The sequence below is a fragment of the Apodemus sylvaticus genome, chromosome X (assembly GCF_947179515.1).
Source record: "Apodemus sylvaticus chromosome X, mApoSyl1.1, whole genome shotgun sequence".
NCBI classification, from domain to species: domain Eukaryota; kingdom Metazoa; phylum Chordata; class Mammalia; order Rodentia; family Muridae; genus Apodemus; species Apodemus sylvaticus.
The window spans coordinates 7,220,836-7,247,737 of record NC_067495.1 but is presented as its reverse complement, the minus strand read 5'-3'; the positions used below and the strand labels follow the sequence as shown (position 1 = coordinate 7,247,737).

General features: G+C 38.0%; 1 protein-coding gene across 8 annotated transcripts in view; it reads right to left on the bottom strand.

Moving 5' to 3' along the window:
• The window catches only part of Cask (calcium/calmodulin dependent serine protein kinase), a 329,031-nt gene that overhangs the window by 64,571 nt on the left and 237,558 nt on the right, over nt 1–26,902 (bottom strand). For all 8 annotated transcript variants that reach the window (XM_052170182.1, XM_052170184.1, XM_052170185.1 and 5 more), the window contains exons 10-11: nt 25,511–25,610; nt 13,851–13,972 (exon numbers count right to left, since the gene is read on the bottom strand). In XM_052170182.1, the coding sequence (XP_052026142.1) occupies nt 13,851–13,972; nt 25,511–25,610 (222 nt within the window). The remainder of the gene's footprint in view (nt 1–13,850; nt 13,973–25,510; nt 25,611–26,902) is intronic.

Genomic DNA, 26,902 nt, shown 5'->3' with positions numbered 1-26,902 from the left:
TGACTTCCTGAGTGGCATAGAGGTTTCCGGAGTCTCAGACCTTTCGTGGCTATGCTGTAAGGAAGGTGCTCAGATAAACTCCTCTGTGCTTTTGGCATGGACACACACACACACACACACACACACACACACACACACACACGAACTCTGTCTTTGTACTTAGACCTCCACTATCATGGATAGGTGGTGGCACAGGTTTGTTTTGTGACTGGTAATAAAATCTTGAACATCCTTAATCCAAAGGCCTTGCCCCTGATCTACCTAAGGAGTTCTGCCATTTGATTAAGAAAGCAGGTGCTGTTTGCAAGCATCTTGAGAGGACCAGAAAGCATAAGGATGCTAAATTACACTGGATTCTGATAGCATAATTTACTGGTTGGCTTGATACTAAAAAACAAAGTGGGTGCTTCTACCCAATTGGAAAAGCTTGCCCCAGAACTGGAAGTTTCAGACAGTAGAGCTTCATGCCTTTGTCTCTGGCCAGGGCTTTCCAAGTTGCAGCAAGTTTTAGGCCTACACTGGTGCACTAGGAAAGATAGCTTTGTTCCAAGAATCCTTAGGGAGGCACAACATGTGGTGTTTCAGCTTAAATGAAAAGTGACTTGTATCTATTCTTTTTATATGTAAGGGCTTCCTTTTATGCCTCACCTGGGACAGCCCACACTTGAAGCACATCTGAAAGGAAGAATACATGCTTCCTCTAAGTCAAAGAAATGTATGAGAAGTAACCGGTGCAAGGCTATTCTGATGGAGTCCTGTCTAAGAGGACTGCCTGAACAGAGCAAGAAGACCCAGAAATAGGAGCTATGGCTAACATCACAGGGCAGGAGACAAGAATTGCTGCTGAGGCTAGCTGTAGGCTGTGTCAACAATGCTAAAGCTGCAAATTTGTAACTCAGGACAGCACCAAAACTGGCACGCCTGCTCCACCAAGGGCATCAACAACCAAAAAGGAAGTGGTCGTCTAACTTTGGTGATTATAGAACATGCTGTGTAAGGGATTCTTTTTCTTCTCCATGACCCTCGAGTTTTCCAATATAAGGTAACAGGACACAGTGTGTCCTAATTGTTTTTTTCTGAAAAATGAAAATTTGAGCTTGTATGTAGGAATTATAAATACATATTTGTAAAAAAAATAGAGTACCACAAAAATAAATACAGTTGGAATACTTATTTTAGTTTGTTTCTTTGGGAACCAGATATAATTTCTATTTGATCCTGTTTGCACACTAAAAAGTTTTTCCCCTGAAATCAAAGACATTTTGTATATATTTAATTTTTTGTGGATCTTTCAAGTCTGACTTACTAAACAAGTTTTTCTTTAAAGATAGAGAAGACCTTAGATATCAATACCATTCTATTTCTTTATTTTGAAGAGAATCCTATAGTTTGGATAAATGTCACCCAAGCACCTATGTATTAAAAGGCACAGTTGCCAGCTTGTGGCACTAGTGGGAGGTGGTGAAACCTTTAAGAAGTAGGGCCTAGTAGGAGGAAGGTAGGTCAGTGGGACTGTGCCCTTGAAGTAGATAGTAGTATTCTATGCACTTCTTCTCTTGCTTTTGTGTGTCATGACGTGAGTAGCTTTTTCTGCCATGATGCTTTGCTTTCCCATAGGCCCAAAGCAATAGAGAGAACAAACTGAAACTTCTAAAACTGTGAGCCAAAATATATCTTTCTTCCTTTTAAGGTGATTATCTCAGGCGTTTGGTCATAGAAATTGAGAGCTGACCAACAAAGAGGAGAAAACTAGTTACACAGCCCGAGTAGCAGGGGATAATGAGAGTATGGCCTTCTGGTTCATACCAGGGCTCTTTGGGTTATACTAGAATTTAGAAATAAATAACAACTAACAACTTGTGCTACAGAGGTGCTTTTAGTAATATTTCGGGGAGGGGGGAATTGCAGAAAATGCTATTTGTAGATCATGGCAAAAATAAACTACATATGATTTGAAAGTTAATCAGTTGCTAGTTTTGTCATGTTAAGTAACCGTAAGACCTTAATCTTCTCCTGGCCAAATAGGAACTTTTTAGGTTTTAGGGGCTATCTGGTCTCTGTCACTATTGTTAAAGCCTGTTGTTAAAGAAGCTGTTAACAATGAACAGATATAGCTGTACTTCAGTAAAATATGTATCAAATAAGTGTTTGGCTGGATTTGGCTTGAGGGTGCTAACTTGCAAATTCTGCTCCAGAAATTATGAGTTCAAGGTTGACTGGTAACATCAAAATAGATTACTTTTTGTCATTTGCATTCCTTAAATCTTAAGATAATGAAGCATATTTATAAAGCTGGCATGCTGAAGGGGCTGGGGGAGGGGGATAGAAGGATATTAATAGATTATTCCTAGAGGGAAAACAAGGATGAGGAATTCTGGTTGTTTGCACTCTTTTTCTAAAGAAATTAGCTATCCAAGTTCAGCACTACACACACACACACACACACACACACACACACACACACACACACACACACACACAAACCACATACATAGAATCAAAGCAAAAACAAGGAACTGTGAACAGCTGCAAGGGAAAAAGGCTGTCTCACACTGTGTCACTCCCAGACAGGCCTGCTCCCTGCCAGTCTTTGGCACTGGGTCAGATATGACCACAGGCAGCTGCACAGACACACACACTTCACCTCTGTCTCAAGGAGGGTCAGTGCAACTCCATTGGGAAACTGTATTCTATAGATGGTGCAAACAAAGCAGAGTGAAGTCGATGGTAATATTCAGTTCCTATCTCTCCTAAGCATGTACTTTCCAACAGATAGATGAGATCAATCACTTTTAATTTACTTCTAAAGCATTAAAGGAAGCTTCTATTTTAATACAGCATTATATTTCACTCTTGATTTCTTAGTCCTCAAATAGAAGTGATTGCTCATTGTTTTATTTATCACATATTCCACATTTAGGTATTTGTTTCATATCTATTTTAAATATTCTATAATTAAAATTAATGGGAAGATACTATGAAATAACTATCCCTGGGTTGTATAGCACATCAACCTTTTCTTTTCCACAGAGAAAACCTTATCAAAGGACAAGAATATAAACCGCTTGAGACAGGATTGTAACTTTTGGAACAAGACTCTAAGTATAGATCAAAAAATGAAGCGCTTCCTTTCAGAGTTTCAAAGAACAATGAAGCTCATTAGCAACCACTTACTTTAAGGACATTGAAGCAACTTTCTGTTAGCAAAGAATTCAAGCTCATATTTAGGTACAAAATAATGAAATGTGCCTGCAACCGAAGTGAGACAGTAGGAGTGTGAGAACGACTGTGTGAAATGGCAGTGATGAGATGAGAGACAGCGTGTCCGAGACTCCCTTCACAGTCTCGGTGAACAGGAACCAAGGTCCAATATCACACCTTAGTGAACTGAGAAGTGCTAGGCAAAAGGACTTTTTTTTTTCACATCTGAAATCCAGTAAAATGTTAGGGAAAGGCAGGTGACTTAATAATAAAATTTAGGGAACTGACAAACAGCTATCACTTTGAAAATGATTTTTTAAGTTGTAAATTAGAGAAAAGTTTCTGAGATCTAAACTCTATTTTCCTGTCCAAGTGAACAGACCATCTTGAGATCTTCAGCTTAGACATCTACCCACGAAGCTTGAACCACATGGTACCTGGACAGCCCGGGGAAAACCCAACTCTTAAATATAAACAAAACCAAAAATGAAAGTCCCTTTCAGACATTAAAAATGAGATAGTGCAAAGATAGTCTATGCAGATCTGAAAGGAATATTGTAAAACTTAAAATGGTATTTTAAAAAATTAAGGTACTATAAATTTATAAACTGAAAGATAAATGTTTTTACACATCTAAGAATGATTATGCATCATTGTGATTCCATGATTTACAAAATGATACAAAAACCACCACAGTTAGTTCTGGGTCAGAAATTCTGACTGTGGGTTAGTAACCCTGTCCCTCCCCTCTTGAGGCCCTGTCTATCTACTGGAGGTAGCTTCTTAGAGTTCCTTCTTCCCGGTATTGGGCATTTTGGCTAAGGGCACCTCCATTGAGTCCTTAGAGTGTTTCACCTCCTGAGTCTCTGCACCTTCTAGAGGGTCCCCCCACCTCCCACTCCCACCCCCGCGGTTGAGGCTGCTCATCTCCATTCATCCCCTGGGCTTCTCTCCTGTCTCCCACTCCATACCTGATCCTGTTCCTCTTTCTGCTCCCCCTTTTCTATCCCTCTCAGGTCTCTCCCTCCCTCTGTCTCCCACGATTATTTCCTTCCCTGTTCTAAGTGGGATTGAAGCCTCCTCACTGGGACTTTCTGCTTGTTACACTTCTTATGGTCGGTGGGTTATATCTTAGACATTCTGTACTTTTTAGCTAATATCCACTTATCAGTGAGAATATACCATGCCTGTCCCTTTGGGTCTGAGATATCTCACTCAGGATGATATTTTCTACTTCCATCCATTTGCCTGCAAAACTCATGATGATCTGTCTAAAAAAAACTGGAGGGACAAAAATGGAGAAAAGACTGAAGGAAAGGCAGTCTAATAACTGGCCTAACTTGGGATCCATCCCATGGGAGGGCACCAAGGTCTGACATTATTACTGATGCCATGTTGTGCTTGCAGACAGGAGTCTACCATGGCCGTCCTCTGAGATGCTCTATCAGCAGCTGACGGAGACAGAAGCAGATACTTACATCCAACCATTGGACCGAAATCGGGGACCCTATGGTTGAATCAGGCGAAGGATTGAAGAAGCTGAAGGGGAGAGAGACCCCATAGGAAGACCATCAGACTCAAGTTATCCAGACCTCAGAGAGCTCCCAGAGACTGAGCCACCAACCAGGAGCACACAAGGGCCAGTCCAAGGCCCAGGGCACAAATATAGCAGAAGTCTGCCTGGGCGGGCCTCAGTGGAACAAGATACGGTTAATCATTAAGAGACTTGAGGCTTCAGGGAAGGAGGAGGCCTGGTGGGGGGAGCACCCTCTCAGAGGTAAGGGGGAGGAGCAATAGGATGGTTAACTGTGGGAGGGGGGACCTTGGGGTGGGGAAATGACTGGATTATGAATAAAATAAATTTCAATTTTGCTGAGTTATATAACCGACCCCTCCAAACCCAACGGGGTGATTTTTCTTCTATGAAGTAAATATTTGCCTATCCTCTCAGTACCATTTTCTCTCTAAAAATTTATGTGTTGCAGAATTTTCAAATCTATTTAATTAAAATATCTCTTCTCCCTCCCTCCCTTCTTCTCCTTTCTTTCCCACTTCTTTGTATATGTGACAGAGTGTATTCCTCATATGTTCAGGTACCCAAAGAGTTCAGAAGAGGGTGTGAGATCCCCTGGAGCTGGTGTTACTGATGATTGTGAGCTATTTGATACAGTAGCTAGGAACTGAACTCTGCTCCTCAGGAAGAAGAGTAAGTAGTTTTAACCACTGTATCATCTCTCTAGCTCCCAGTTTATTTTGAATAGTTAAAAAGAAAACATTAAAATATTAGTCATGCAGATGATTTTCCATTGCACGTATTACTAGAAAGGTGTACTTCTATTTCTTTGAACAGCATTATTACAGTTTATGCACTAACTTTCTCTCCAAATATCCAGAAAACAAAGCACCTTTTAGAAATCTTAAACTAAACTTGTATTTCATCTCAAGAAGTATGTTATACCACAGAAACTAGTGATTGGAGTAAAGCAGTGATTAGAGTCCTACTCTGGAATTTAGCTTATCCTTGGGTAGGGCCCAGCTCATACTGAAGAGCTTGAACTTGGATTTAGTATTGTAGGATCTACTTTAGTACTGCAAAGTCAACTTCAAATTCTGGTTTATGCAATCCATCCAAAAACAGCCCCCAAAACAAAAACAAACAAACAAAAACCAGGAGCCACAATAAACCCCTGTAATCCATAGCACACTCAGATAAGATAGTGTATTCTTTTAAAAATGAGAAAGAATATAGGAACCAACTTGGGATCAAGAAAGCACAATTATGTGAAGAATGAACCAAGGTAGAAATCTCTGTGATTGGCATTTTGAGAAGCTGTTTTTTCCGGTTACTTATTTGCCACATAACACGGAAAGTAGAGGAGCAGGATAAAAAATGCAACATACACACACAAAATAGATTACTATTCAACCTTAAAAAGAGAGGAAATTCTGATACATGCTACAACATGGATGACCCATAAGGACCGTGATGCTAAATAAAATAGGTTAGTAATAAAAAGACAGATACTGCACTACTGAGGTATCTAAGTGGGTATAGTTGCTTGTACCAAGGCCTGATGATCTGAAATTAATCTTCAGAACCCACATGGTAGAAGGAGAGTCACCTCTTAAAAAAAGAGACTTCTGATCTTCATAAGTACTATGGCACATGTGCACCTAAGTAGCAGGTCACACAAACGCACACACATTTATACAAACATACACATTTACACACACATCCACACAAACCCACACACGCATACCACATAATTAAAAACATTAAACAGCTAAATATTTTGTGATTTACTCATGTTCTTGCAATAATAACACTGATAGAGACAGTAAGTAGAATTATGACTGTCATGAGCTAAGAGTAAGAGGGGCTGAAGCTATTGTTTTATGTTTTAGTTCAGTTGAGAAAGATGAAAATAGAAGGTTGCAGTGGTTGAACAAAAATGTAAATGCACTTAGCCCCATAGAACTGTACATTTTACAATGCTGAAAATGGTGCTGGAGAGATGGCTCAGTGGTTAAGAATGTGTTTTGCTTTTGTAGTGGATCTGAGTTCTGTTCTCAGCATGCACACTGGGTCACTTACAACTACTATAACTCCAACTGCAAGGGCTCCTATACTCTCTTTTAGCCTCTGTGGGTACCTGCATTCTCATATACATACATACATACATACATACATACATACATACATACATACATATTTAATTAAAAATAAATTTCAGAAAACAAAAAAAGATAGGAAACTATCCTAATCTATAGAATCATGACATAGATTTCTGACAAATTAGCCTTGATTTAACTTTGGTCTGAATTTTAAGATAATTTTCTCTCATGAATGAACACAAAAATGGTTTGATTAGAGTATGCCAATCAAAACCTAACGCAAAACAATGTAGAAATGGTCAATTTAAATGTTAGGTTCATATCATAATCATAAAAGGTCCAAATGTTGATATTATATTATATAACATCTGCCCAAATCTTTGAAATTTGGGAAGTGGCAAACGCATACTTGAACATAGATGGAATGATTAAAAGAATCCTGTCCTGCTGCACTCTCCTCACTCATGTATAAGACTGTATAACTCAGAGTGTTTTCAAACAAGCTGCTGCTTCTTTTTCTTCATTTTTTTTTGAGATATTGTCTCATGCACCGCAGGCTGGTGTCTACTTATTTTGTAGCAGAGGATGACCAGAGGATGATTCTTCTGTCTCAATCTACTGAGTGCTTGGATTACAGTCATGTACAATCAACCATATCTGACTTATGAGGACTGAATCTAGGGCTTTCTGCTTGCTAGGTAGGCATTTTGCTAAGTTACATATGTAGTTCCTAAAATAACCTTATCTTGAAAGGTTACAAAAATTAAGATAAGTTTAAAGAAAAACCTGATTGCTTTATCTCATTTATGAGGGCTTTATTCAAGTACACAGTGTGGCCACTGTAAGTGACTAGATTGATGATGGCTGGTAAACAGAGCTGTGATGGTTTATCTTGGTTGTCAACTTGAATTGAATCTGGCATTAAATTAGAACCATGAACTTCTGGCCAGGTTCATGAAGGACTTTCTGGATGGTTAACAAGAGGAAAGACCTTCTCCTAGAGCAGTCTAGGGAGAAAGAAAGGAGTGCTGCTCTATGCCTGCCTGTGTTTGTTCCTTGCTGGCAAATGCATCTTATCTTGTTGCTGATGCTGCTATGGCCATCTTTTGCTGACACTAGAATTCAGCTTCTTCCACCATAGACTGAAGACCAGCAGCTGCCTCCGAGTCCTCCAGTCCTTGAGTATAATACTGGAATTGCTGAGGTATTCAATCTCATGGACTGGACAGCTACTGCGTACTCAAGCCTTTCCAGTGTGTAAATGCTAACTGTTGGATATCGGCACTACATTTTGTAAGCCTCTTTGTAGTATATATCCATTCTATTGGTTCTGTTACTGCAAGAAAACCTTAACTAATAGTTACATAACTATTATCTCAATCCAGTTTTAAACATTTCTTCCAATTCCCTTGTGCTTGCCCATTGCATTGCAATGAAGATTTACTTGTGTGTGTGTGTGTGTGTGTGTGTGTGTGTGTGTGTGTGTGTGTGATTTTCAAAGTTTTAGGGACCATGCCATTAGGGAGGGACCTTAGTGGCAAAGCACTTGCCTAACATGTATGTTATCCCATGTTTGCTCCCCAACACCATAAAACAAAACAAAATTTATAACTTTAAACTCTTACAAAGAATCTACAATTCCCTTTGAGATTATGGTTCATCCTGAGTTAGTTTTTATATGTGGTATAAGAGTCCAAGTTCATGTTTTTCTTTATGGAGGCCCAATAGTGGTGGCCTCATCTAAAGACTAATCCTTTGCCATTTAATTGCCTTGACATCTTCTGTGACATCTTAGTTATAAATGTGAGTTTATTTCTAAATATTTTTTGTTCCATCAGTCTATCAGTATACCAAATTATTTTGGTTTTTTTTTATAGCTTTAGAGTAAGTTTTGAAGTTGGTTCTCTTATGTTATTATTCTTTGTCAACTTTTTGACATTTCTATATACATTTCAGGATTACCATGTCAATTTCTGATTCTCTACTGTTTCCTTCCCCAGTGCTGGGGATGGAACTCATAGCCTTATGTATACTAGGCAAAGCTACCACCCCCCTCAGGTCTCATTGTATCAACTTCTACAAATACTGTTTAAATATAGATATGAATGGTATAAATTAATATGGGAAAGTACTGTTTTTACCAATACATATACCTCTCCATTTATCTGGTTCTTCTTTTCTTTTGTAACATTTCAATTTTAATAATCCTTATGTTCAATTTGCCCCTAAGCATTTTACTCTTTTTTGTGATAATATGAATGTTTTCTTATTTTTACATTATTTTTGCTTATATAGATACAGATATTGATCTTATGACTGTGATAAAGTTAATATTAATTCAAATAGATTATGAAACAGATTCTTTAAGATTTTCCATATGTAAGCTAGGTATAGTGGTGCACACTTTTCATCCCAGAACTAAGGAGGCAGAGACAGGAGGAACTCTGTGAGTTTGAGGTCAAACCTGATCTACAAAGGGAGTTCCAGGAAATCTAGGGCTGTTACAGAGAAAAACCCAATCTCGAAAAGAAACCAAGAACCAAAAACCAAAACAAAAAGGACTTTTCACATCTCTGAGAGACAATAATTTTACATTTTCATTCCAAATCTTTATGCTTTGAATGTTTTTCTTGCCTTACTGAATTGCTTAGAACCTCCAATGCAATACTGGATAGAAGTGGTTAAGAGTGGATGATGCCTTGAATGGATAAATAAAATGTGATATAAAAAGATTCTCTAAAACTGCTACAGGGAGGTTTTAAAATCATGCCATGTACAAGAAAATGGATTGAATTGCAGAGTACCAAGTTAATGTAAGTTCAGGAAAAAAAGCATTATCTCCTCTAAAATGAAGGAAATTAAAAAAAGACAACTGTAAATTGGGGATATATGGGGAGAGGAATGATAACAATGGAAGAAGGTTGGGGGACAATAGAGGATAATGGGGGTTAAACTTAATGCACGAAAATGTCACAATGAAATGAATTATTTTGAACAATTAATATATGATTGTACCTTTTAAAAAATAAGTAAAAAGGAGTGGACAACCCTTACTTTATTCCTAATTGTACTTGTGTTAGGTTGCTTCTTAAAAAGTGGCCATATCAAGCTTAATGGTATACTAAAATAGCTACATTAAAAAGAACCAGCTGACCCAGCTCTCTGCTCTCCTGTTTCTTGAAGTACACTCCCACTACAGAGATGGAAACAAGACACAAGGAAGTTTAGCTACTTAGAAATGGTAGAATAAGCGATTCCCTAAAGCAGAACTCGGCTTTAGCCTTCAGCTGTAAGAAGTGTCCAACAGCACAGAGACTACCACCACTGGCTGCTAGCTTGTACCTGCCAAAGCTCAACACTCCTTCCCCCCCCCACCCCACCCCAGTCCCCCGGGGTTTCTCTGTATAGCCCTGGCTGTCCTCAAACTCAGAAATCTGCCTGCCTCTGCCTCTAAGTGCTGGTATTAAAGGTGTGTGCCACCACCTCCCAGCTATAAAGCTGATGACTCTTTAAGACTGGATATGGGTGGGGGCTGCCAGTAACTCAGCTTTCCAAGGTCCTCAGGGCTTTTCATTTCAGACTTTTAAGTCCAGAATTCACTAGAAACAGTTTGGCATTTCCTGACTGGCAATGTCTTTATACATTCAAACTGTGGCAACTCCTTTCTCAGACTGTTAAGAAAAACCATCAGCAGGTTACTATAAATGTTCTACTTCTCTTTTTCCTTTAGGAAACTTTTGAGCTCCAAAAATATTCTATTCCAAACATGTCTACTAAATTAATGTCATTTCAAAGACGCAAAATGGGCAAATCAAGAGTTGTATTTTTCCAGGCTAGATGGAAGAACTCTTAACTCTTTCTAAGCAGTAAGGCACTGCAATAAAGATGGCAGCCATATGAAATATGTCATATTCTAAGCACTTGTTTATTTCTAATACAAGATTTTAAAGTATTAAAAATTAAAACACTACTTTATATATTTGACAGCTGATATATAAATCAACATCTAAATTAAACTACTCCTAGAGTTAGTCTTCTGGTTTTAGTAATTCATTTACTGGTTACAGTTTTAGAGAATAAGCATGATTTCCTACAAAATCATATTAATTATGTAGGGGCATCATATTTACTACTGTAATGGCTGTACATGCTAGCAGTCAGAGGTATGACAGGCAGTGATCAATGTGTGGTAGGGAGACATGAATGGGATTTCACCTCCTTTTTTTTAAAATCTACACATAATAACAACCTTATTTGTAGAGAGTGGTGTGATGTGTTAATATGTGGATGTTGGATAGCGATCAAATCAAGGTATTTAGTGTATCTTTCACCTCATACCTTTATCATTTCTTTGTGGTAAGAATACTTAAAATCCTCTTTTGTAGCTATTTAGACATATTCAATACAATTTTGTTAACCAAAACTATCCTACCATGAAAGAGATCACCAGATCACATTCTTTGCAGCAACGTTGGACCACTGACCATCCTCTCCTCAGGCTTCCACCACCAGCATCTGCAGCCTCTCACAATGACTATTGTTTTTACCCACTTTCTGTGATCACAGTGCTAGATCCCACATATAAGTGACATCATATTGCAGCTGTCTTTCTGTATCTGGATTATTATTAATCATAATACTCTCCAGCTTCACTCATGTTGCTGCAAATGACATACATTTCAACACTATGGAAATTTTGGTCTCTTTAAATTCTATGTCCTCTTGAAAACTAAACTTGCTTAAATTGAAAGCCATGATGAGGGCAAACCAAGCCCTCAAATGCTCTTCAGTCATCCTTAGGAACTTATTCCTATGTGTTTTGTCAGCTTAAAGCTTCTGGTCTAAGGCTTATATATTTAGAGTGTTACTGATTTAACAAGAATAACATATAACAGTTTCTTGGGACTCAGCAACCTGAATCAGTTAGTTCATGGTCCATAAAAGCTATGCCAGTGGTTGTCATTATTGTGGACCCTGTCTAACAAAACAATCCACACCAAGCATGGGGTGTGGAGTAGTAGAAGGCCTCAGTCTGCTGAGGGCTGAGGATCAAACCAAAGATCTTGTACATGCTAAACAAATGTTCTACCACCAAGTTACACATCTAATCTATGCTTGTGACTAAATTGTATTTTCTAGGTCCCTTACATTCTAAAGTCAGAGGTCAAAGACAATGTATACGAGTTGATTATCTCCTTCTACTATGTGGGACTCAGTGGTTGAACTCAGGTCATCAAGCTTGGCAGCAAGCACTTTAACATGCCGAGCTACCTTACCAGCTCCACACTGCTTTTAATTATGTGTAAATGCATATAGGATTGCCTATAGAAGGCAAAAGAGGGTGTTGGATCTTTTAGAGTTACAGGCAGTTGTGGGCTGTCCAATGTGGGTGGTAGGAATTGAACTTGGGTCCTCTGGATAAACAGCAGTTCTCTTTCCAGCTCCTATACCTAGAACTGTTTGTTATAGCAGTTAGTGAGCTGCCTCATATATATACTATATAAAAAGCTGGGCTCAGCATTGTGTCGGTAACTTCAATGCTGGCGGCGAGGTAGTCTTTGGAGATCATTGGTCAGTCAGCCTACAAAAAAATCAAAAGCTGCAGGTTTAGTGAGAGATCTTGTCTCAAAAAATAAAGTAGAGAATGACCAAGGAAGATGTTCCATGTCACTCTCCGGCCTCTACATGCATGCATATACCTGTGCACATGTACCCACACAGTCTCATAAATATGTATCCACCTCCAAAGTGGAAGTAACTGAGGAAATCTGATAATTAATTGGAGTTGGCCAAATTTATGAAGAGAACCCCCCATTCAATAACTATAATTATACTGCATGAGGTTGAAGCGTGATGTAACATTTTAAACTTAGCTTTCCCTATTAGTGTTCCTCACGAGCTTTACAGGATCTGCTCCTGAGAAACAGTATTAAATAAATCTCAAAAGTTCCTTCCCTTCAGGACAACTTAACACTGTTAACAATCCCCACACTTATTTAGTCATCAAATAACCTTAATCAGTTAAAGCCTCCTTTTTCTTTCCTACCCCAGTATTACCTAGCAGAATGTTTTATAGCAATCCTGTTTTGCCTTAGTGCAATCTGCATCAGCAGTGGGTGAATCAGGAAGTACCAAACAGTTCAAGGTCTCCCAAAGAAGTTATATTCTCTTCTTAAGCGAAAGAGCTTCCTGCATACCAGCTGAAATGCACTATTACCATCAGAACTCCCCAAGATTTTAACTGGAGAAATCAACCATGCTTTCTGAGAGTACACTGAAGACAGACATGAACAGTCAGTTTCTGTTTCTATTCTTTTCTTGAGACAGGGTCTCACCATGTAGTCTTGGCTGTCCTATAACTTTCTATGTAAACCAGGATGGTAACAAACTCAGAGACCTGCCTGCCTCTCTACCTTCTGAGTGCTGGGAGGCATGTGCCACCACATCTGGTTAAGTTTCTGGGCTTTTTCTTTTTGTTGTTATTTGGGTCCTAATCTGATGCTGCCAAATTTAATAATTAAACACCTTTCTATATGTGAAGATACCAAATTTACAAATGCCAGTGTTCCAGCAATATTAAATACGTCCGTGTGTGAATCTACTCCACTGCATTATCTACTTCCCATTATCCTCTTTATTTTTACTACTTCTGTATGTGTGATTGAGAAACAATGTTTTAAGGCAATAGAGAGAAATCACTGTTAAGATTAATAATTTGTTACGGTAGGAAAAAAATACCTTGATAACTTACGGTTGTTCTATACTCTATAAAAACCTTGCTCATCACTTGCATGTACAAATTATAAGTACACACAATTTTCCCATTGTGGCTGGTTAGGCAATACTGCATTTGTACTGCACATATGATTATTTTAGTTTGGAGTCTGTACTAGATAGTTTCCCCCCATTTTCATAGATACAAAGAAGTTGAAAAGGGAGTGCTATGATGTAAGATCTGGGAACCATTAAAGCGGTCTGCTAAATACTAAATGTTCTTCAAACAAGAAAAAATATACAAAAAAGACAAGACTTACATCCAGCAGTGTGTGCAGATGCTGATCCTGGAAAACACTGTGTAGAAAATCTAGGTCCTTTTCACTGCAGTCTGTAAGTGCGTGAATCTCTTCCAGGCTGTCCAGCACCTGAGAGACAGCTCCTGGGGGGACAAATGGAAAAGAAACTGCTAGTACATAGTCAATGGTACATTAACCTTTCCAAACTTAAGCTTACACTTAATAACAATGAGCATCAGAACTGAGAAGGCTTGTGTTTTATGAAGGAGAAGCTCAAATACTTCGTATCATTTAATGGCAGAATACCTTGTGTTTATGTCCTCAACAAAGTATTTCTGCCTTTTGCTTTTAGAGTGAACTTAACCTTGTATATTTCAATTAAAGCACTTGGGCTGGAGAGATGGCTCAGTGGTTAAGAACATTGTCTGCTCTTCCAGAGGTCCTGGGTTCAATTCCCAGCAACCCCATGGTGGCTCACAACCATCTGTAATGTGGATGTGATACCCTCTTTTTGTGTGTTTGAAGACTGGGACAATGTACTCATATACATGAAATAAATAAATCTTTAAAAAAATTAAAGCACTTTGTCAACAGAACTGGGCTACTATAACAGATGATTTGAGTGCAGCAAGTTATACATCAGCTAGACAGTAAAGGTATCAGGACCCTAAGGCTTTTTGCAATATTATAAACATAGATGGGCATTTTATTAAGTAATGACAGTACAAGAAACTATGGATAAGAGTCCCAGACCATCAACTAAGAGCTCTTGTTAATTAAAATAAGCTTGGCTTTTTTTTTTTTTTTTTTTTTAGTTTTAGTTAGCAAAGACCTCAGTCTATTCCTTTTTGAAATTTTACATATGGAGTCAAAAGAAGCAAAGTCACTGTTACTGTCTCAGGTTCTTATACAGACTCAATGACAAAGGGCTGGTAGATTAACAGACATGTGCATAATGGACACATCCAAATACCACAGCGTATGTTAAAGAAATTTCTTTTGTAGGGCAAAGAGAATGGGAGTAGTCTCAGTTTCCCCACATTTCCTCATGCTCAGCACACTAGGCAGGTTTCATTAGTGAAAGATACATATGAGCATTATTAAAGTCATTTACACAGCCTTAAAAACCAATCTGTTTTACACTACAGACAATATGCAAATATACTCTCCATAAAAAAGAATCCCAAGAGGCCTGAGCACATTTGTATATAGCAAGGAAGTCTGAGAATAAGTGCTTCATTCGCAGCTAAGTCTTCAGATCAGTGGTCCTTGACTGTGTGGGGGGTTTTGATTTTGCTCTCCAAGGGGATATTTCTTAGTGTCTGGGGCGGCTCTGGGTTGTGACAACAGTAGGAATGGTGAGTAGCAGAGGTGAGGGATGATACTGAATATTCTGTAATGTCTAGGATAGCACCCTACAACTAAGAGTTATCTGACCCAAAATGTCAGTATTCAGTAGGAAAAACCCTGTTTTAGACAAAAAAATAAAATATTCTTTAGGAACTACTTCTAGTTCTTCTTGTTCTTCGATCCTATCCTAATATTACAATGTGCTTATTGGTGAGAACATAAATCAGGGTTATTTCCCCAGAAAGTAATCCGACAACATATACCAAAACCCTTAAATGTCTATGTGTTTCAATATGCTAATTTCATTTGCAAAAATATACCCTAAAGGGAAAAATAGAAGGATTCTGTACAAGGATGTTTATCTTATAAATGGAAGATAAATCTAATAGACAATGGTTATGTAAATTATTAGGATGTTCACATAATGAAATATATAGATGAATGAAAATTGTTTTTGAAAGAAATTAAAGGTATAGGAGAATTCTTATGGTATAAAATTCAGAAAAGTAGACACAAAACCATGGAACTCATATTTCCATAATTATGGTAAAAAACAAGACAGACAAACAGACACATATACCCACTGGAAACAATAGAACTAAGTACAGCAGAAGTCTAATAGTAGCTATCATTTTCCTACATAGTTCATCCTGGTTTTGTTCATATGTTCCAAGATTTCTACAACAGCAAAAACAAGTTGCTGCATAAGCTATTTATGTTAGTCACATTAAAGTTTTGGTGTTTAAGTCACAAATCATGTGTCATTCCACATGGAAACTACTATACTTTAAAAATCTGTCTTTATTTTGAGACAGTTATAGATGTAATGTACTTGTAAAAAATGACATAAAGATTTAAGTTTCTCTGAAAATACCATCTGAAAAAAACCTTAGTAGATCTCACAGTCAGGATAGTGACATAGGTAGAGGCTTCAAGGAAAACAGAAATATGCTCTCAAGGCCTCAGGGGACTCTCAGGTTGGTGTAAGCAGTAGGCAAACTACACCTTGAAGTGAATAATCCTGGGACAGGATTGGGGAGGAGGATAAGCAGAAGTCCCCACCTTAACCAATATCAGTATCTGCTGATGGGACCAGTGGATGGATGTCTTTCTAAAAACATTGAAGACATCTGTTAGCATGCATTCCCATGGTCTCCAATGGTTTACTAAACCTCCTTATCTGTCACTTCTGAAGTGACTTATAGTCATAGCTTATACACAAACAGGGTTTATTTAATGGACTCTCCATCACAAAGCAGGGCATTTCCTCAGTTGTATGCAAGTTGCCTATTTCCAGCTCTGCAAAATGTCCCTAATTTTAAGTTTTTGGAATTATATAGGAGCATTATTGTTTACTTTATTTCTTTTTCATCTTTTGAATTGAATGAATGTTTTTGTCCAATCTTAAAATCTTTCTTCACCTTTGGCCACTATTGTTGTTATTATTTGCAGAGCTGGGGCTTAAACTGAGGGCCCATTAATGACTAGCAGATACTCTTCTGAGCTACACTTTAGCCCAAACCGAGGCCATTCAACAGCTTCGTTTTTTTTTTTTTTTTTAAGATTTTTATTTTATTTAAACTTTTTTTATTCGATATATTTTTTATTTACATTTCAAATGATTTCCCCTTTTCTAGCCCCCCCACTCCCCGAAAGTCCCGTAAGCCCCCTTCTCTCCCCCTGTCCTCCCACCCATCCCTTCCCACTTCCCCGTTCTGGTTTTGCCGAATACTGCTTCACTGAGTCTTTCCAGAACAAGGGGCCACTCCTCCTTTCTTCTTGTACCTCATTTGATGCGTGGATTAGGTTTTGGGTATTCCAGTTTTCTAGGTTAATATCCACTTATTAGTGAGTGCATACCATGATTCAACTTTTGAGTCTGGGTTACCTCACTTAGTATGATGTTCTCTAGCTCCATCCATTTGCCTAAGAATTTCATGAATTCATTGTTTCTAATGGCTGAATAGTACTCCATTGTGTAGATATACCATATTTTTTGCATCCACTCTTCTGTTGAGGGATACCTGGGTTCTTTCCAGCATCTGGCAACAGCTTCGTTTTAAATAACCTATTCTAGTGTCTCTCTCTGTCTCTGTCTCTCTCTCTTCCCTTCCCTTCCTTTTCTTTCTTCTTCTTCTTCTTCTTCTTTTTTTTTTTTTTTTTTTTGTCATTTTGGAGACAGTGTCTCACTCACTATGTGGCCCTGCCTGGCCTGGAACTTATAATAAGAGATCCTATAGCCTCTGCTTGTACCACCACATCCTGCAATTTTGCTATTTCTTTCTTTGGGTTTGACTAGCAGAACCACAAAACACATTTTAAGTCTGGCAAATGTACGCAACAGGTATCTCTAATCATGTACCAAGCCCATCTAAAAGATCTATTGTGTTTCAAAAAAAAAGTAATAAAAATGAATGGACACAAAGACTTTGGTAGGGCTTCGCCATTGCTATTGCTTCAGATTTCAAATACAGGTTATAGTGGCAATTACATACATACATACATACATACATACATACATACATATGCATTTAAGCAGTTAGTAGTATTCATTTATACATCAATATTGTAATATAGGAACTAGCTATTCTTCTCCAAGTTTGAAAATGATGTTTTCCCTATAAAACTCTAAAGCAAATTCTTTTTGTTTTTTGTTTTTTTTTTTTTTGTTTTTTCAGGACAGGGTTTCTCTGCAGCCCTGGCTGTCCTAGAACTCACTCTGTAGATCAGGCTGGCCTTGGACTCAGAAATCTGCCTGCTTCTGCCTCCCAAGTGCTGGGATTAAAGGCGTGTGTCACCAGTGGCTCTAAAGTAAATTCTTACTGCCTTACAAAAATTAGCCAATAAGTAGTTCACAAGCTTTCCCCAGGAGATAGCTATCTAATGACATAACCTTAGACATCCTATTTGCTTTTGGGTTCTGGGCTGGACTTTGTAGAATGTCTGGTTGAAAAGGATGCTTCAAAGGGTCCTTGATTAAAGAGATGATTTTTCCTAAACAAATTTTGAATGCAGAGGTAAGTATTAGAGTAGATGGTTTACCATAGGACAAAAGTATTTTTTTGGACATAGAGTCTCACTGATTTTCTTGTCTCATGTTCCCAAGAAATGGAATTACAGGTGTGAGCTACCATGCACAGAAAAAAAATCATAATGGAAATTATCTTCATAATAACAGATATGACAATTTATGTTTTTACCCTTGCTATCTTAAGTGATTTTACAATAACCTATTACGTAGGCAAGTGCTTTTATATTTGAAAAACTAGAGGCTTATGAGGGTTCAATGACCTATCCAAGGGCCACAAACAGACAGGGTGCAGAGGAATGAATCCCAGCATTCACCTGGGACTCCTTTTGCAGTGTTCTTCTGTCCTACCTCAAACCACATATTCCCTTCAGCAATGCACCTGAATTATGTGTTCAGTAATGCTGTGCTTTGAAATATTTCTATTTTCTTCTTAATTCCATTTGTATCTACCATATGAGGTTCTTTTCTAGCATTTGGTCCACACTTTTATCATTTGTTTTTCAAGACAGGATTTTTCTGTGTAGCCTTGGCTATCCCGGAAAAAAAAAAAATCACTCTGTAGATCAGGCTGGCCTTGAACTCAGAAATCTGTCCCCTGAGAGCTGAGATTAAAGGCATGTGTCACTGCTTGCCTTTTTTTAAAATTTATTATTTTTTTAAATTTATTATTTAGTATGTGCATGGCAATATGTACCTGTGTGGATACACCTGTGAAAGTGAGATGAGCTGGAGTTATTAATTCTTTTATGAATCATCCAACTTGGTTCGTTCCTGGGAATGGAACTTGTGTCCTCTGTAAGAACAGCATGTGTTATCCACTGAGCTATCTGCTGGCCCAGACTTGGCCTAAACTTTTACATTGGTAAATTTACAAAAAGCAATTATACCTGCCTTAGGGTAACATTTTACACTGTTCATTCAATAATCAATTCAATAATCAATCTTGTTTCTAAATATTCAGATCGGAAAAACTATACAATTGAATTTTAAACACTTATATGTGTTTAAAATTCACGTCTAAGAAAGTTTTTCCAAAAAAGTCTTCTGTTACTATTATGAAACAACAGTGAAAACAGCATAAATATGTCAACTACTTCAAAAATGTTTTCTAGGTCTATTTATTTAAAGAGGAATATGTTTTTAAGGTCAATCAAAGCTTGGGATACAGAACAGTTTCATTATAAGAGTGGAAAAGTCTCACAAAATTTTTTTACCAAGTAAAAATAAACCCAAATGGATGACAGAAAAACAAACAGAATAATGTTTAAACTAAGAAGTTCTCAGCGCCAATAGGGGCTGTCTCTTAAACCCTTCCCCCCACAGCAAACTCTGAGCAATTCCAAACAGGCAGAAAGTCTGACTACCACCCAGGCCACAGCTTGCTGTGTGCTCTACCACATGTATTGCCAGCTATCCATCTGGCAATTCATTGAATTTCTCCTTGTTACAGTAAGTCACTAACACAAGTCACTTCCTCTTAGACACTTCAGCAAAGATTTCAATTCTTCTCTCATATAAAATTCAAATACAGCAAAGTCACACATCTTAAGTTTACCATTCAGTGGGCTTTGGTGCTCCCACATTTACCTGGCAGTTATTTCAGGGAAGATCTGCATGCGTTTCTTGTCTACAATGTAGAGCTATGCCTAACCTCCAGTGCCTCATTAATGCACCACTACGCCACTGTAGCCACTGTACATGTACTCTCCCGCGCAACATGATACCTCTTCTGAGACAGGGTCTCATTATGTAGCTCAGGCTGGTCTTGAAGTTATGATTATACCGTATCAAGCCCCTTGGGCTCTGTGATTATAGGTGTGAATCTTTTCCTCAGCCAAGTAATATAATGCAGAAAATATTTGTCTTTCTAGGTGTGGTGGCATATGCCTTTAATGCCAGCATCAGGAGATAGAGAAAGGCAGATCTCTGAGTTCAAAGCCAGTTTGGTCTACTACATAGTGAGTCCAGGCTAGCCAGGGCTACATACTGAGCTCTGGTGTCAATATTTTTTTTCTTACTCAAGTGTATGCTATTAATTTAAACTTACCAATTTAAGTGTACAGTGTTATCACTCAAAAAAAAATATCCCCCCTTGTCTAACTGCAGTCTGTCTCTTCTTACTACTGTCCCCTAGTCAACAGCTTTTGTTTTCAATGCACAAAGCAAACTCAGGCTTTCAATCATGTTACAAGCAATAGTGAAGCCCACAGTGGAAACTGTAGATTATGGCATGGGTACCTCAAAAATGGATTTAGCTTAAGTTTCTTAAGGAACTCTATAAGTTTCATCAGCATACAGGGGCTACAAGTCTAGTGACATTTATTAAAATTGTCTACTTCAAAGCAGTAACATTCTTCTTTAGCTTTTCCTTTTAATAAAGTAGACAAGATCTCTGGCTGTACTGGAACTCATTATGTAGACCAGGTTGGACTTAAAATCATAGAGCTCTACCCACCTCTGCCTCCCGAGTACTGGATTAAAGGCATTCACCTCTAGGCACAAGTAGTAACATTTTTGAGCACCATTTTTTCAAAGTATTTTGACAATATTCTGCTAGCCTTAAATGCTCATTTGTGTTAAGTTTTATACAGACTGGTAAGTATGACCAATAGAATGTTTCTTCCCAAATATGGTGATAGACATGGCTGACTAAAAAAGGATAGAAGAGGAAAAGGGAAAAGGGAGAGGAGGGAGGGAGGGAGGGGAAGAACAGATTGCTTGCTTGCTTGATTTCCATTTTTATAGTCACCAGCATGGATATGTCAGTAGCCTCTGAACTCCTAAGATCCTGTCCCCTGCTGTTCTTACCTTGTGATCAACTATTTCTCCTGGCATGGGGCCTGAGCATAAAGAATGTTACTTCTAATGCAAGGTTAAAAAAACTGTTCCCTCTCTTGGGAACAATGAGGAACAACTCCTGCCTTCCCCTTAGTCATTTATTTGGGGGCAGCAAGCTGGTGGGCTGTGAAAGGCTTTGTAGACAAGCCCACAGCCAGTGAGGATTAGAAATTTTCTATTCCACACTTTGAAGGCTGTCCAGAGATTGTTCCACCTGGGGATCCATGCCATATATAGACAGCAAACCCAGACACTATTGTGGATGCTAAGTGCTTGCTGACAGGAGCCTGATATAGCTGTCTCCTGAGAGGCTCTGCCAGAGCCTTACAAATACAGAGTCTGATGCTCACCGCCAACCATTGGACTGAGCCCAGAGACCTCAATGGGGGAGTTAGGGGAAGGACTGACGGAGCTGAAGGGGTCTTTTCTAGATTTTCTAATTTATCTTTGTCTCTTATTACTTTCCTTTAGTCAGCATTACTTTGAAGTAAATTTTAAATTTTCATTGTATTTTAAATACTGATATTGTTGTAATCTACCTTCTTTATTGGGACAGTTTCAGTTTTACACACACACACACACACAGAGTGTTGTGTGTGTATATATTTTTTACAGCTTAATTTTTCACATATTCAAGTTGCGTATCTTTGCAGTTAAAGGATATCTATTATTACTCTTATTTGTTATTTATTTTCTGCAATAAGGTCTCACTACATAGCCAAGACTGGTCTCCAACTTGTTACCTTTCTGCCTCAGTCTCCTGAGTCTGGGACTGTACCAGTATACCTGTATGCCTTTTGGCCACTGTATCTGCTGATGGGAGTTGTTAAAAGATACAATTTCAGAGTTTACTTCACAGCCCAACAATGATAAACAGAATGATTTTTGTATCAGCAATAAAAACCACTCATGTGTAACAAAGTTGTCAAAAGAAAACCCACTTACCCTAAAAGTTTTCTTGGGAGCCAACTTCAAAATAAAATGTTACCTTTCCCCCAGAATGAATATATTTGTGTTTGAATTTCAAATGTGAAATACTATTAAGTATGGTTGAAGTTTTAACACTGCCTCCTCCTTGAGAGAAGTGAGAAATTCAGCCGTATAACAATGCCTCAGGAAATCAATATGTACAAGTTCTTATCTTATGGTCAGACAGTGTTAAAATTCGCTTTGAAACATCTAAACACAAACAGCCATGGAAAAAGTCAAGCCAATTATGAACCATGCAAAGCCAAACACTTTTGCATAAAGATAAACCTTAGAGGAAAACAAAGGGATACCTACTTTCTGCTGCTAGAAGTCCTAGGAGGAAGGCAGCATATGGACAAAGGACAAACATTATGATTTTAGAGCAAGCAGGTCATCAAGCCACAGTTGGGCCCTCTAGATAATCCACAAGCACAGCCCCCATGCGGACCCCCCAAATTTCAGACATTACTGGGATCTCATTCTACATTCTTTGCTTTGAAATATGAGAACATTTTCACTTTGAATTAAGTAACAAAGCAACAAGATAAGATATCATAAGATTAACTTTAGTGAACCCAGTAAAAGCATAATGAATAAACTTCAATAATCAAAATGAAAATGTATTTTTCAGAAAAAATTATTTTGTATTACAATAACACACCTAAATATGTTCAGCTTTTTTCTGGATGACAGTCTGTGGAGCTGATTAATTTTTAGACTGTGATTTTAAATATATTTCTCAAATGCATATTCTTATTTGTTATTAATTTGATTGAAGGAAACAACATGCTTTATTTTGTGGCCAAGCAGCTTTAGTTACTGTCCCCAAACTTCAGAATGTTGTAGAAGGAATTTTGAAAAAAATTTGGGGGACAAAATTGGAATGAATAATTATCACTTTGGGTAGGCGCACTATCATTTCATCAGCAAGGAAAAGGTATTCTGTAAGGTGAAACACGAAGACAGTCCATGTAATGAACAGGCAGCTGGTGAAATACATTGTTCTCTTGTATCTTCCCAGCCCTTCCCGACCTCCTTTGATGATGGACTGTAGACTTTAAGGTGAACCCTTCCCTCCCTAAGTTGCTTTTGGTCATGGTCTCTATCACAGCATTAGAAAGGAAATTAGGTCAGTAGCTAGGTAGCTTTCTCATAAGAAATTTCATGTCATGCTTTCAAGGAACATTTTGGTATTAAAATTCCATGGTCCAGGTAGATATAGTCAGCACCCTATAAGCTTAGGCTCTGCAATCACTTCTCTCTCTAATCTCAGGCTTGGATGCACTTGCAGGTAATCACAAAAAGTATTTCTGGTTTTTTCAGTGTAAAACAAACCTGTATAAATCTAAACATCAAGACAGGGAAAAGGGCTACTTTGGGAATTTGAAATAAACAGGCATAAGGATAAAAGGAAGATTTTTGTGGTTTAAAAAGTAATGAAAATACCAAAAATGAGATGAAATAATGAAAAACAAATGTAGATATTTTCATTTACAAAAGTGCAAAGCTTTGAGTCCAGATAAAATACATAAATGGCTTTCTGCAGCCGATACACTACTGTTGGTGGCAGAGAGGCCAGGGCTGGCAGATGGCTCCAGGTCAATACTGTTGATTAGGACAGAAAGCCTTTCTCAAATGGCTTAGCATTAAAAATTAATTTTGGAAATGTATGAATAATTTCTGATAGCTATGTGAAATGTGTAGGAGAACATTATACTTTTCTTTAAAAATCTCCTTTGCTTCTTTCTGACTTCTGACTACATAAAAATTTCCCTTTATTTAGGGTAGTGATTTACATTTAGATTTTAATTCTACTTTTTGCTTGATTTTAATTCTACTTTTCGCTTGTAGCACCCACATAGCATCACTGAAAAAGTCCTTTACAGATATTTACCATGGTCATTTAAAATATACACTGCTTTGAAGATCATTAAGTTCCCAGAATTAAAGAAAAGAAAAAGAATGTAAGAATGTAAGGTAAGACTGCAGGAAAGGGAAGCCAAGAAGAAATGTTCAATTGTGAACAATTAATGTGAAATACAGTCACATTAAGTAGCCTACAAAATGGTGAAAGGTTTTGTTGTTGTTGTTTGTTTAAAAGCATAGTACTACACTAAAAGAACTGTTTTAGTCAAATCATTTAAAAAATAATACAAAGAAGGGGACCAGGTAATAAAATATATTTAATATAAGTAAGCATGTTTACAAATATAGATGATTTCTTTTTGTAAAGAAAAACTTCAATTCTTCCAGGAAAAGAACATTTAGGGCCTTATTAAGTTGTCAGTAGGCATAGAATTATTAATTAAAGGCAAGTTCTCAAGATTAAGGACTATACTGTTTTCTAGGCCCATTTCAAAAATGAAAGTAATAAATCCTGAAGAGATAATTTATTCTAAATATAGCAAAGCTGTACCTCTATCATGTAATCACAGATATAAAATAAAAATCATGCCTGGATCCATGCTCCCTAAATAGGGCCAACTGTGATCTATGCTGAAAGCCAGGAGATGTTCAAGTCCTAAAAATGGCCCAGGGGATGGGAACAAACTATCCTAGGAAGAAAAGAAGGGCAGAGGTGAAGTGATCCAGAGGACATGGACAATCACAACCATGCCACAGCACAAGAGGAAGCCCAGTCACTTCTCTAAGATTCTGAATGTGTCTGGAAATCACCTTTGCTCAAAAGAGGAAGATTCATATCCCGATTGGTAAAGGACAAAAGGAGGAAGCACATACGTGCTGGACTAGGGAGCTCAGTCTGGTCGTTTTGCATATGGTGTAGGTACATACTGATTGGCAAGAGCTTTTGAATCTGTATGTGCATGAATGCACATGAGAAGAGGGCAGAAGCTAAGCACTCACAGGCATTTCCAGACCCTCCAGGGAAAAGCCCTCTTATACTGCTAATTGTAGGATATACTATTCATGCTGGAGGAAGGGTCCTGAACCAGGATTCTAATGCTCATACACAAACATTAAAGAAACGAGTCTAAAGAAGAATAGAAAAAAAAAATCAAATCAGAGGGGCAAATTCCACCACATAAAAATTTTGTCTCCAACGGAAGTAAAGCTGAGGCCAGATGACATATGACTCAGGAGCTAAGCAAACAAAAGAGAGCCCATGTCTAATGTCTGAACAGGACATTAGAAGGTTTTGCAGTGGGAGAAGATGATCATCAAGATCCAGTGAGTCTAACTACGACACGGAGTGAAGGAAATGCAGTACAGAGTTTGGACTGGACAAAGGGGAAGAAGTATTGAGGTAAAAAAGAAACTGGCATAATGTTGGTTTGGGAGCCTTTAGAGAGGCCAGTTTTGGTATTCAAATAAAGAGGAACCAGACATATGTAAGTATGATTTTGTGGGTGACAAACTTCCTTAGAATCTCTCAGAGAACTTGACTAAATTCCGACCAAGACTATTCAGAATGGAAGACACAAAAGAGATGGCAAGTGATTCCCACAGGTGAATGAGTAAATTAGCCAATTACCTGAGGAGGTAGGGTCTTCGGAGAAATCTGGCAACTCTTCAGGAGGGTCCCCGTAGAAGGAATTGAATTTGTGACTTGACACAGCGGCTAGTACTGCACCCTAACAGGAGAAGAAAAAGTACATAATTAAAACAAACACACAAACCTAAGGCGCTACTTATGGTTAGTCAGCTTACAGATTATCCAGAAAATGGAATTTGTAAGACATGTTGGCTAGAAGAGAGTGGTCTCAAAACAACTTTGGAATACTTGATGTTAATTCCATATGCAGAATGAAGTGTATAAACTAATTATATTTTGGACTTGCACACGTATCACATGGTACAAGACTCTGTCATTACAAAATGACCCTGTAGAAGGATATTTAATGAAATAGGAAGATTCTTGTAATAAATCATTATTTTTAAAAAGTTTCAAAATAATGCATATTCTGATTGCATTTTATGAAAAATAGTTAATAATTATAAAATAGTAAACATATATCAGAGTGTTAACAATAGTATCACTGAGGATTATGAGTTTCTCATTTTTCAGTTTTTTCCCTGTTTCTTTTTTTTTTTTTCAACAATGACTATGTTACTCTTGCACATCAATTCTCTATCAGGCTACACATTCGAGTCAACTACATGTGAAATTTTTTTTGAGACTAGATATCATGCAGCACAGGTTGGCCTTGAATTTGCTATGTAGGTGAGGCTGCCCCAAACTCTTGATCCAGTTATCTTTACCTCCTCCCAAGGGCTGGTGTTATAGACACATTAACATCACACCTGGTTACATGTGGATCCTAGAAGGCACAGAGAGGACCCACTGAACCATAGTAGAGAAGCACGTCCTTACAGAGTGCTGGCATCTTTAGGACTACTGTGTGGGACAGCAATGTGAGTTACCGTTTTAGCAGTAGGAAGAACGGTAAGTTGCTATGCTTGCTTTCTAGCTTCATCATGTTCTAGTTCCACACCATTGCTTGAGTAGATCATTAAAACTTTCTAGGTTTTCCTGTTCTTGCACGGTATATGCATATACATGTGTATTTCAGCATGTTTATATGAGTGTGCATGCATATATGTGTATGTGAGGGCCGGAGGTCTACGCTAGGTGTCATTCCTCAGGAGTCAGCCACTTGCTTTCTGCAACAGAGTCTCACTGGGAATAGGGGCTTGCTGATGAGACTAGGTTGGGCTCGCCAGCAGGCCCCAGGGATCTTCTTGTCTCCACGGCCTCAGTGCTGGCCTTAAGTGAATTCTTATGTGGATGCTAGGAATGGAACTCAGTTCTCACTTGTGCAGGAAGCACTTTTCTGACTGAGCTATTGATCTCCTCAACTCCTCTTTAGGTCTTATTATCTGTAAACCGAGAGTATGAAAGGGGATGTACATTGCCGAAAGTCTT